Source organism: Loxodonta africana, chromosome 12 (assembly GCF_030014295.1).
Source record: "Loxodonta africana isolate mLoxAfr1 chromosome 12, mLoxAfr1.hap2, whole genome shotgun sequence".
Lineage (NCBI taxonomy): Eukaryota > Metazoa > Chordata > Mammalia > Proboscidea > Elephantidae > Loxodonta > Loxodonta africana.
Window position 1 is genome coordinate 12,576,339 of NC_087353.1, and position 12,625 is coordinate 12,588,963.

General features: G+C 42.9%; 1 protein-coding gene across 1 annotated transcript in view; it reads left to right on the plus strand.

Moving 5' to 3' along the window:
• Positions 1 to 12,341, plus strand: part of COLEC11 (collectin subfamily member 11) — an 87,726-nt gene extending 75,385 nt beyond the window's left edge. The window contains exons 6-7 of the mRNA XM_003411873.4: positions 6,609 to 6,704; positions 6,908 to 12,341. Of these exons, the coding sequence (XP_003411921.2) occupies positions 6,609 to 6,704; positions 6,908 to 7,299 (488 nt within the window). The 3' untranslated portion in view covers positions 7,300 to 12,341. The remainder of the gene's footprint in view (positions 1 to 6,608; positions 6,705 to 6,907) is intronic.
• Positions 12,342 to 12,625: the final 284 nt, after the last annotated feature.

The window sequence follows — 12,625 nt, forward strand, 5'->3', positions numbered from 1 at the left end:
CATACTTCCATATTGGTACTGGTACTTTTGCCCTCCCATGCACGAAATTGAGGCTTCACCTTGGACTCTTATTTTTCCTTCTCTATTCATTGTCAGGCAAGTTGTATTGCCATCCCCACCAAAGTGTCTCTGAAATCTGTCCTTTTTTCCCCCTATTCCCACCGCCTCCACCTTGATTCAGACTCTTCTGTACTTCTCAGGTGGATTACTGAAATTACACCCTAACTGCTCTTCATTTTTTGGCTCTCTTTCCCCATGAATCCGTTCTCTAACAATATTATTTGTATTTATTGAGACTTATCACGTACCAGGTATTTTCTCAATTCTGACTGTATAATAGAGTCACTTGGGGAGATTCTTTAAAAACACTGATGCTCAGACCAATTAAGTTAGGCTATTTGGGGATGGGCCTGGGCATGAGCATTTTTTAAAAGCTTCCAAAATGATTTCACTTGCAGCCAGGATTGAGAACCACGCGTCTAAGTGCCTTACATGTTTTAACTTATTTAATTCTCTGTACAATTGTATGAGAGAGGTAGTATTATCCTATTTTACAGATGAGATAACTGAGTCACCAACAAGTTAGGCAATTTTGCCCAAGGTGAGTGGCAGAGCCAGGCTCTGAATCCAGATAATCTGTCTCTGCAATGGTTAAGTGCTTAGCTGCTAACCCAAAGGTTGGCGGTTCGAACTCACCCAGTGGCTCCATGGGAGAAAGGCCAGGTGGTCTGTTCCTGTAAAGATTACGGCTTAGAAAACCCTACGGGGAAGTTCTATTCTGTCACGTGGGGTTGCTATGAGTTGAAGTTGACTGAACAACACCTAACAACAGGAACAACAATTTGGCTCCTGAGCCCATGTCCTGAAACATTACATTCTACACCACTGTGGAGAGATTGTTCTCTGGCATGGCTCTGATTTTATGTTGCTCACTTACTTGAAAACTCAGAATTTTCCTTCTATTGAAGAGTAAGGCCCAAACTCCTCCAGCCTGTCTTACAAACTCTCCTTGTGGGGGCTGGTCCTGCCTTTCCATCCTTCTCTCCCCCAGCTCCCCATCACAGATCGCACACACACCTGGAAGGAACTACTAGCCATTCCTGAATGTGCCCTAGGCTTCCTCTCCCTTACAGGGAATGCTTCTCTCTCAGTCCCAACGATGCCTAGTTATGTCCTCACCTAACGTTTAAAACCAGTGAGGTGTTACTCTTCTATGCGGCCCAGTACTTACCCAGTGCTTGGGGGTAACCTTGTGCTCTCCGTGTTCCCATAGCACTTGACTCTCCCCCTTTTCTGGCCCTTACCGTATTTTATCTTGTACTGCTGTCTGCTGAACCTTGTGAATGTAGTGAGGGAGAGCCTGCCTGTTACTCACCTTTGAATCTCTAGCACCTGGCACTCAGGGGACACTACTGTACAGCCATTTAATTAAACTGAGTGAAAATGGCCATTTTCTTATGGATGAAGGGTTTTGCTTTAAGAAAAGGTTGAAGTCGAAATGATGTTAGTGAAATCTGATTTTTCCCACAGGAACATGGATGACTCTGAGTTCAGTTCGTGGTAGGGAACAATGTGGGTGTAACTGGCTGAGGGATTTAAGTGTTCTTCACTCCAGGTTAGGCTCAGAGTTAACATCTGTGTGTGTGTGTGTGTGTGTGTGTTAACATACCCTCAGATTTACATCCTTTGTCATGCATATAGAGTTGAGTTTATGTTTCTACCGCACTCTGTAACTATCCATTACAGTTGTATTGTGCTTTGTGGAAGGCGGCATGACATGGGAAGATCATATATTTTGAACTCGGTTCCATTTGGAATAGCTGTGAGTACTACACCATGCCCATGAATACTGCTCTGATTTTCTGATTCCTTATCTGAAAATGATGCCTATTCATGAGGTTTCTGAAGAGAGAATGAAGAGGATAATGGATGTGAACGCTTTCTAAATGTGAAAGTGATAGTCAAATGTGACTTTTTAAGAAATTCTTCAACTAGGCCATGAGCTTCTCATGGGCAGAAACTGTGTTTCCTTCATCTCTTTATCTCTTACTTATACCACATGCTGAAGTAATAGGCACTGAAGTAATGCTCTGAATGAATGAATGAATGAATGATGTCTTTAATAATGTGGTTGTGTCCATTACCTCACTCGTTTCATACACTGGGTAAATGATTCAAATATCATAAAATGGGTTAATAAAAACAAGGTGCTTAGCAGGTACTAAAAATGTATATAATAGGTACTCAAAACACTACAAAAATGTACATTTTTATTATTTTAACCACATTTCAGTTATGCAATTAACATCATCTTTATTTATCAGTGAGGAAGCTGGAAGAATAAGCGACCAGATATTTAAGCCAGTGATTCCGTCAGAACTAGAACCCACGTATATTTTCTCCTGGGTCCGTCCCGGGTCCACACACCATTCTATCAATGGGGCTGTTTTCTGGTGGAAAAACGGTAGCATAATCCAGGTAAACCTGGGTTAATAAATTAGAAATTAGATTTCAAAATTACCTGGGAGGTATAGCTGAAACTTCTATGAAGAGATGCCCAATCCTACATGTCACTTATTTTTCAGATGTCCTTTACAAATGTGAATTTACTAAATGTTGACCCCAAAAGAGAATTAAGATATACTAGATTTAGGTGGAAGATACAGTGTTTAAGTAATAGAGTATTCTTTCAGCCAGACCCCAACCTTCCTTTCTACCTCCAACTAATACGCTTGCCAGTCAGGACTCAGGAATAAAATCAGTTATATCCAGTGTTGTTCCCATGGGTAGCTGGTGACTGTCCTTTACATAGGGCTAGATTGATGTGCCTGTGGAAAACATCCTAACTTGCACTTGCTAAAATCAATCTTTCTCCTACATATTGTATCTCAATTTGATCTCATTTGTTTTAATGGTACCATTCAAAAAATAGTCTTTGAAAAAGATTTGACCATTGGAAAACGAAGAAGAGTTATCAAATTTCTGAATAAAAAGACTCTGATTAAAAAGCTCCATAATGTGCCACAGAGATAAGGAGGGGGAGTGGTGCCATTAGAAATGCCATTGTTCATATGACTTCGTTTAGTACGAGTCTCCTTCAGTGTAGCCCGTTGCCATCAAGCTCATTCCGACTCATAGCGACCCCGTAAGGACAGAGTAGAACTACCCCATAGGGTTTCCAAGGCTGTAAATTGTTATGGAAGCAGACTGCTACATCTTTCTTCCATTGGGGTGGCTGGTAGATTTGAACCACCAGCCTCTTTGTTAATAGCTGAGTGCTTTAATCACTGCACCACCAGGGCTACTTCAGTGCAAAGTGTGTCTGAAAACAGTTCATCAGTCAGTAACTGTAGATGATAGTGTAACCTGACCCTACAAATGCCAGTAAATTTCCATTAGTCCTTAAACTAGCCCAAGCCAGACTTGTCCCACCCTGCATGCGCAAAAGGGTCAGCTGTGACCACTAATTGACCTCAGCAGAGGAGGTAGCAACAGGAGGAACAAATCAGAAGAAAAATCATAACCCAAACCCTGTTCCAAAGCCAGAGGTCTGACAAGAACCATGTCGTCTCCTGGTTCCTGGACACCTTCCAGAGTTTTCCCTCCCCAGTACACTTGCACTGCCACCATCTTGCTGCCCAAATCACATATAAGCTATGCTTCCCCATAGCTCGGGGAGCCGGATCTGAAGAACTTCCTCTAGGCTCCTCACTCTGCAAATTGCAATGAAGTTACTTTCTATTTCTCAGAGACCGCTGTCCAGATAATTGGCAAGTTGGAGTGTGCCAGACAAAGACCCATCTTCCTGAGTTCGGTAACAACAGAGCACCATTCGTTTGTGACCACTTCCAGTTACTCAACAAGTCAGAGTGAATGAGACAAAGTTTAAAGACGTCTCTGTTCTCTGCAGAGACAGAAGGACCTGGTGTCAGGTGAAGGGTGTGACAGGGAGAGAGAACTCCTCTCAGATGAGCCCTTTACTGATAGCTGAGGGAACTAGTCAGGCCTATAGAGGTCAGAGTTCAAAAGGAAAATGAGGAAATAATCCAATCTACTTTTCATTTGGAGGTGTGTCTCCAGAAAACCTCCATGTACCTCCGACCTCAGTGAACTTGATGTTGAAATTTATTTTAGAAATTTAACTTAGATAAAATTTCCATTAAAAAAGCAAAAGCAAAAACAAAAAACAACCCAAACAACAAAAAGCTTCAAATGTCTTTGTTTTCAAAGTGTGAAAAGGAAACCCCTGTATGAGAGAAGTGAGGGATATGTTTTGGACTGTAAGTAATAGGTGACTAGTGATATTTTAGAGATGGGATCAAAGCTCTAAAATACTGGAAGGATGGCCTAAAAATTGGCTTAATGAAATTTAGCAGGAAAAATAGAGAAGCCCTATACATAAAACCAAAACCAAACAAAACCTTTTGCCATAGAGTCTATTCAGATTCATAGTGACCCTATAGGACAGAGTAGAACTGCTCCATAGGGTTTCCAAGGAGCAGCTGGTGGATTCAAACTGCCAACATTTTGGTTAGCAGCCTGAGCTCTTAACCACTGTGCCACCAGGGCTCTGTCCTACACATAGGCTCACAATAATCAAAGTAGAGGATGGGAGTAATCTGAATAAATAATAGTTCCAGTTCCTGTGACAAAGTCAGGAACTAAGGCAGTGCCTCCATGGAATTCCTGAAAATGCTGTTAAAGTTGAGTGATAGTTTGGGATGGCTCTTGACAAAGTAGAGCTTTTCATAGAAGGAAGATGAGGCTTATCTCTAGTGGGTCAGGATACTTCATATAATCTAAGGAATGGTTGGCAAGACTGGGATTATTTAATTCAGTTCATCGGTCAGTAAGGATTTTTTGAGTGCCTCCTATGTTCTGGACACTCTGCTGGGTGCTGAGGCATCAGAGGAATCAAGTTTCTTCTAGAAGATTTTCATCTAGCTAGGGAGACACAGATAGGCTTTGGAGCTAGACTCTGCTAGATTGCCTGGGTTCAAATCCTGGCTCCTTCACTCATTGACCTGTGATGATGGTCAAGATGATAAACATCTGTGGGTCTCAGTTTCCTCATATGTAAAACAAGGTTGACAATAGAATCCAATCAGAGGCTTGCATGGAAATTAAATGAGTTAATGTATGTAAAGCATTTAGAATGATACCTGGCTATGTAGGAATGGTCAAGAAATATTATTTCTTTGGAGGAGGCCTTTTTCCACTTGTGCTCTGCATCCTATCCCTTCTTGCCTCATCAGGAAACTTGCGTTATTCCCTACATCTGTGAGGAGAGGTAGCACCTTTATCTTAATCTCTTCCTTTCTATCAGCTCCTTCCCATCATCATTTAGATATACTCAAGTTTTCCTATCTTAACACAAAAACAAAACAACTTTTAAAAGTCCCATAGAAACCCTCCCTTGACTCCTAGCTCTCTAGCTACCCCTGCTCCCCTGCTCTACACCCAGATTCCATGAGTGTGGTGTTTACTCAGTGTCTCCATTTCCTCCTTTCCCACTGGCTGCCGCCCCATCATTCCACTGAAATGGTTCTTGCTGAGAAGTTCCAGTGACCTCTATGTGGTTAAACCAAAGGAGAGTCTTCAGTCATCTTCTTACTTGTCCTTCATCAGCACTTAACACTCCCTTCCTTCTGAGACTTGCTTCCTCCTTGGCTTTCATGACACCATGCATCCCTTATCCCCTTTGGTCGTTCCTCCTCAGTCTCATTTCCTGACTCCTCCTTCTCCCATTAATATGTTGGTGTTCCCCGCGCACTGCTCTAAACTCCCTCCGTAAGTCATTTCATTTGCTTCCACATACAGGCTAATAATGCCCAAATTTATACATCTAGGAGCCCTGGTGGTACAGTGGTTAAGAGCTATGTAAAAGGTCAGCAGTTCGAATCCATCTATGGGGCAGTTCTACTCTGTTTTATAGGGTGGCTATGAGTCAGAATGGACTCATTGGCAATGAGGTTTTTTTTTTTTTTTTTAAAAATATATATCTAGCTCAGGCCTCTCATAAGAGCTCCAGTTGGTCAACTCAAATTCTCCACTTGGATGTCTCATAATCACTGTTAGTTCAGCATGTTCCCCTTCCACATGCCAGTATAATAAATGGTACCACCTTCCATTGAGTTACTGAAATCAAATACCTGGATGTCTTTTTCAACTTCTCCTTTCAGTTCACCGCAACATTCCAGCAATCACTGAATGATGTTGGCTCTACCACCAACATTTTTTCTGAAAAGTTTTGACTTTTCTCCACCTTCACTGCTACCCTAATTTAAGCCATCATTACTACCGTGTATCTCAATTACTCTAAGAGCCCCTTAGCTGGTGTCTCCAACTTCCTGCACCTCCATTTCTTTCTTCACACTGCAACCAGAATGATATTTTAAAAACAGAAATCTCACCATGTTGTTTCCCTGTTAAAACTTTTTATGGCTTGTCCTTGCCCTTAGGATAAAGTCCAAAATCATTGTCATGGTCTCAAAGGTCTGTGTGGACCGTTTGTTGAATAAAATGTGTATTTTGGGGGAGAAGGTATTTCTTTCTTTTTGGAACCCATTCCTTTACCTTTTATAATCCAATGGCCCTGGTTTCCGCAGGTATACCGTGTGAATGCAGCCAGCTAAGGAAGGCCATTGGGGAGATGGATAACCAGGTCACTCAACTGACAACTGAGTTAAAATTCATAAAAAATGGTATGTTCTCAGTGCTATCCCCTTTTCCTGTATAGCCCACCCTCCCTGCACCCCTACGCCCCTATAGGCAGAATGGCTCCTAAGTAATATTTCCATATTATCGATCCTCTCTGCTGTCTGTGTCTATTTTCTGTGTGTGGTGTGCATTAAGTTTGTTTATAGAAATGCAAGTGCTCACTTTTCAGCACTGCCCTCCCCCGCAGCTGTCGCCGGTGTGCGAGAGACAGATAATAAGATCTATCTGCTGGTGAAGGAGGAGAAAAGGTACGTGGATGCACAGCTGTCCTGCCAAGGGCGAGGAGGGATGCTGAGCATGCCCAAAGACGAGACCTCCAACGGCCTGATTGCCTCTTACATCACTCAAGCAGGCCTCACTCGAGTTTTCATTGGGATCAATGACCTGGAAAAAGAGGGCACTTTTGTTTATTCAGACCGATCCCCCATGCAGACCTTCAGCAAGTGGCGGAATGGCGAGCCCAACAATGCCTATGATGAGGAGGACTGTGTGGAAATGGTGGCCTCTGGGGGCTGGAATGACGTGGCTTGCCACATCACCATGTATTTCATATGTGAATTCGACAAGGAAAACGTGTGAGCAGGTGCCAGCATTGAATGGGAAAACAGCCTGTTTGAATCATTGCTTTTTATAGCTTTATTAACAGTGCTGTCTCCATGAGAGTGATGGCAGCCAATGAGCTGTACCTCTGTAAATAGGAACGTTATTTCTAATCGGCATTGTTTCCTATTCAGAGGTGAAGAGGCTCATTAATTACAGGACCATTTTTCCGAACCTTAGAGAACGGGGTATGCTTAAAAGGAAGAAAGGATTTCTGGGGTGCTATCTCTGAAGAAGCAAAGTTTTATTATCTATATCGTAGCCAAAATGTTCATTATTGCTCAGAGTTGCTCCTCCATAGAGCTCTTGCCTCTGTCCAAACTATAAAATAAAATCTTTAAATATTACAGTAGTTAAGTACAAAGAATGGTAGTAGGTTTTAAATTACTATCTTCCTTTTAATTTCTATATTGAAAACAACCCATTTAACTTTGACCAATGTTTCTGTAATTTATACTAAGATATATGTTCCTTTTCACTATTATTAAAGTAGAAAGAATTTCACTTTGTTTCAAAACCCAGATTTTGGGAAAAAAGAAAAAGAATTCTCCAGACTTTACTACTGAATGTGTGTGTCATTTTGTTCTCTTACTTTCTTCAATAGCTGTAGTAGTTATCTTTTGCTACATAACAAATTACTCCAAGACTTAATCGCTGAAAATAAGAATATTTATTATCTCACAGTTTCTGTGGGTCAGGAATTTAAGCATGGTTTAGCTGGGTCATCTACTTTAATATCCTTGGTAAGCTACAATCAAGGTGAAAAGGACCTGCTTCCAAGCTCGCTCATATGGTTGTTGGCAGGATTCAGCTCCTCATGGGTTGCTGAACTGAGGGCTTCAGTTTTTTGCTGGCTGTTGGCCAGAGGCTGCTTTCAGTTCTTTATTATATGGATGGACCTCTCCACTGGGCAGCTCACAACGTGGTAGCTGGCTTCATCAGAGCAACAAGGGCGAAGAGCCAGGGAGAAAGAGAGAGACGGTGCTAGCAAGACAGAAGTCACAGTCTTTTATAACCGAATCTGGGAAGTTTCATCTTGTGATCTTTTTTGTATTCTATTCATGAGAAGCAGGTCACTAGTTTTAGCCCACATGTAAGTGGAGGGGATTGCACAGGGTGTGAATACCAGGAGATGGGGATCGGTGGGAACCATTTTGGAAGCTGCCTACCATGAACCCATAGTTCTTTTTCTTTATGTCAGAATCCCTAGTATAAGATAATAAACATCTTTATTTTTCAAAGGAGAAACCAAACATTCGTACACATACAGAGGAAAACCAGTTGGAGGTGTGGAGACAAGGGGTGACCAGAAAGGAGTTGTTGGGGTCTCGTGTTTCTGTGTGTCTCGTGAGTGAGGCACTGACTTTGTCCTGGACTATCTTTTTAAGGATGTTTTTATAGCAAACAGCCTTAAAAGACATGGTGTTTCTCTCCAGAGTAAAGGGCAGGTTTGCTCCCAGGCTTGGAAGATGTAGCGTCTTCTTCTGAGGCAATGGGCAGGCATGCTTATTGCCCAGCAGAATAAGAATAACGTTTCCCTCTGGACGAAAGGGCAACCTGCTTACTGCGTATTATCAAAGATTTGAGTTGCCTAAGTTCAACGGGCCCTGGTGGCGCAGTGGTTAAGAGCTCAGCTTCTAACCGAAAAGTTGGCAGTTCGAATCTACCAGCTCCTTAGAAACTCTAAGGGACAGTTCTGCTTTGTCCTATAGGGTCGCTATGAGTGGGAATCAACTCAATGGTAATGGGTAAGCTCAACAGTCTTCTCTTGTAAACCAATCCACTGCACTGCCCATCATAATAAAAATAACGTTTTCCTCTGGAGGAACAGGCAAGCATACTTACTGCCTATATTATCAAAGATTTGAGTTACCTAAGCTCAAGGGTCTTCTCTTGTAAGCCAACCCACTGCATGTTCGGGTGTCCTGCGATCCTCTTCGTGAAGCCTGGGTGAACTGGGGCTCGGGGAGCTGGGGTGAAAATGCTGATACCCCGAGTACTGCTATTACTGTGAGTAATAAAGTTCTTTTCTCTGACCTAAGAGTCTGTGTGTTCTGTCAGCATCCATAAAACTGTGACAGGATGACTTGTTAGCTTGTAAGTAGGGAAAAGTCTTGGACCCTTCATGGTTTTTGATGGGAGTTTCTTGAAATTTCCGTGGATTTAATTGGAAGGCCATAGCAAACAAGTTTATTCAGGTATCATGTATCTGACATGCATCCGGTTCAGTTGGAAAGAAAAGTTCATCTTTTCAGAACAATAATGAGAATTAAATGAGTAACGTACAATCAGAAAAGCAAGGAGCCGTATACATTGGAACCACTCAGAAATTGCCAGTTTTTTGTCTTTAATTTCATCTGCCCAGACACTGTGGTTACATCCTTTTTGTGCTTACAAGTTGCCACGTACATTAACTCACCCACTCATCTTTCTATTCATTCATGCAACAATCATTTCTTAAATGCCTCCTCTGTTTCTGATTCTGTCAGATTCCAGGAACTGTAAGGATGTCAGTATAGGAACCCCGTCCAATATCACAAGTGTAGCTTTATGACTGGGAGAGAAGGCTGTGTGTGGGGTAAGGCAACTTGGCAAGGAGAGGACTCTCAATGAGCAGGTGGTCTCAGTAGTACATTGAGCACTGGTCTGCCACAAACCGAGCTCCATCCGTCCATCATGCCTTTGATGAGAAGCATCTGACACACCTGTGAGGCAATAGACCCTCCCTCTTGTACTCCTTAGCTGTTACATGCTAGTTTTACTTAAAGAAGCCTTGGGAAGATAGGACACCAGATACATTAGGGCTGCTGTTCTGGCTTGTGTGATTTTAAAATATTTAACATGATACATAATATAAACAAGAAGTAAAAATCCTTCTTTACCCATATCTCCTCAATCAACTTTTCTCCTGTTACGGACCTTTAAAAAATACATATGTATGCAAACGAAACCCATTGCCATCAAGTTGATTCTGACTCATTGAGACTCTGTAGGATACAATAGAACTGCTCCATAGGATTTCCAAGGATTCGAACTATTGACCTCTTGGTTAGAATGTGATCCCTAGAATGGATCACAAGGTATGCCTTACTCCTCAACTTGTCTTTTTCATTCACAACAAGGCCTTGGAGCTCTTTCCATGTCCGTCATGGTGATCTACTTCCTGTCCTTCCTGCTGCAGGGGATTCCATAGCATGGCTCCATTGTGGTTCATTTAACCATTCCCTCTCTGATGAACATTTAAGTTGTTTTGAAGTCTTCATTCTTACAGTAAACATCCTCGAACATGTCTTCTTCTGCACAGGTGAGCTTTTATCTATAAGCTAGAAGTTGAGTTTTTGATCAAAGAGTTCGTACATTTGAAATTGTGATAGATAATGCCAAAGTGGGACCAGTTGGAGGCAGGAGAAGAGAGAGCGGGCTCTGCTAGGTGAAGGTGCCATGGAGGGGGGGGGATGGTGAGGGGCTAATGTGAGGAGCACATCCTGGAGGCAATGCTAGGAGGTGGGGCCAAGCCTGGAGCAGCTTCTTCCACCTCCCTGTTTCGTTAAGAGACTGGCCTGTAAGAGTTGGGTCCCTTGAGTTGGAAGGAGAAAGAGAGCTCTTTGGTCCAGAGGGGTTTGTCCTCTTTTATGTTTCTTCCTCCCCAAGGAGGAAAGTTAATTATTTAAAGGATGAACCTTATTCATTATGCTGAGTGCCTTCTCCCTGACATGTATCCCATCACACAGGAAAGAAAGCCTGTTCTTAATTAAGCATTTATGATACTCAAGCCTACTCTCCTGAGGCTGAGGAACCAAGGCACATCCTAACCCTGGGCTGTCTTACATGCTCACAAACGAAGTATCACCCATCTTTCCATGTGATGCCACCAGCCTCTCCTAATTGGTGACATCCACTGCCTATGAAGCCATGGGAGGGGCCTTCCTGCTCTCACTGCTGCCATGCCCACCAAAGCCACCAGTCCTGGAGGTGCAGCTGAGCTGTAGGGTCCCCGTAGAGCCAAGATGTGTCCCCCTCTTCCATAGTCAATGATCTTCTCTGTTACCTCGTGACCAAGGAAGCACTGCTCACCCCTCTTCCTCCAGAAGTCCCTCATGGACGTAGTTGCTTCAGGTTTGCCAATGCAGCTGTTGTCCAAGGTCTCACAGGGGAGGCGTGGACTAGGCTGGGGAAACCACCGACCATGCCGTCTGTCCTCTCCAAGCTCCCATCCCTGCTCTAACACCAATCTCATCCTCTTGCAAATCAACTCAAGCAATGGCCACTTGCTTTACCACCTCATCAAATGACTTGGACATGTTCCTGTCTAGGACAATGCCCTTTACCTGGCTAAGTTATTTGAACTCCTTAAGCCTTAGTTTTCTTATTTGTGAAGTTACTGATGATAATACTTGCCTTCTTGGGGGCCTAGTGCGGATTAAACGAGATGATACATGTTGAGCACTTAACATAACTTAGTACTTACACATGCTAAGTCCTCAGTAAAAGGTGGTAATAATAACAAACCCAGAATTTAGTTTTCCTAACCAAAGTTGTTTAACATTATCTATGTCATTGTCCATTTTTTTCTATAATGACATTCTTTTGAGTACAAGTAAACTGAGCCAACATCTTTAAGCCTTCTCCTCTCCCCCTTTTCTTCACCTTTTATGAGTGAATATACCAGGATAAACAATTCAGAGAAAGTCACTGCCAACTGCTTAATGACCGTAATTGGAAAGGAAGAGGGAAGGCGTGTTTGCTGCAAAAATCAGAGAAATAAGAAAACTTCCAGGAGGAAGGAGAATTCTCTGGGTTCTGGTGTAGGTTTAGGGGATTAAAAGGGTCAAAAGCAGAAACTGTTCAGATTCCCACTGGATCTGCCATGGCGACCTTATGGGGGACAGGAGGTGTTGGGAAAAGGAGAACCCCACGGCAGGAAGACTGGCTTTGCCAGGGCTGTTAGTGCAGTACGGGATTCCCTCCCCAATGCCCACTGTCCTGGTTGGCACGTTAGCTGGCTCCAGTGCCGTACCGCTGACTGGGTACATGCTTCCTTCACTCATGCTTGGGGAAGAACCAGGTTGCACAGGGGCCTGGAGCTTACGCAGTTTGGGTGCCCTATTTAAGAATAATACACCATGGTGACTGCAGTAAGGTAGAGAACCTTGGAAGAGGCCTGGGCCAGTAAGAGGTCCTGAAGCTTGAGCCTCAACGGCATCATAGTAAACCCACCTGTCTCATGCAGTTGCTTTCAGCCACCCTGGAACTATATACTCTTTTAATTTCATGGTGAAAAGCACTTAACCCTATTAAATAGGAC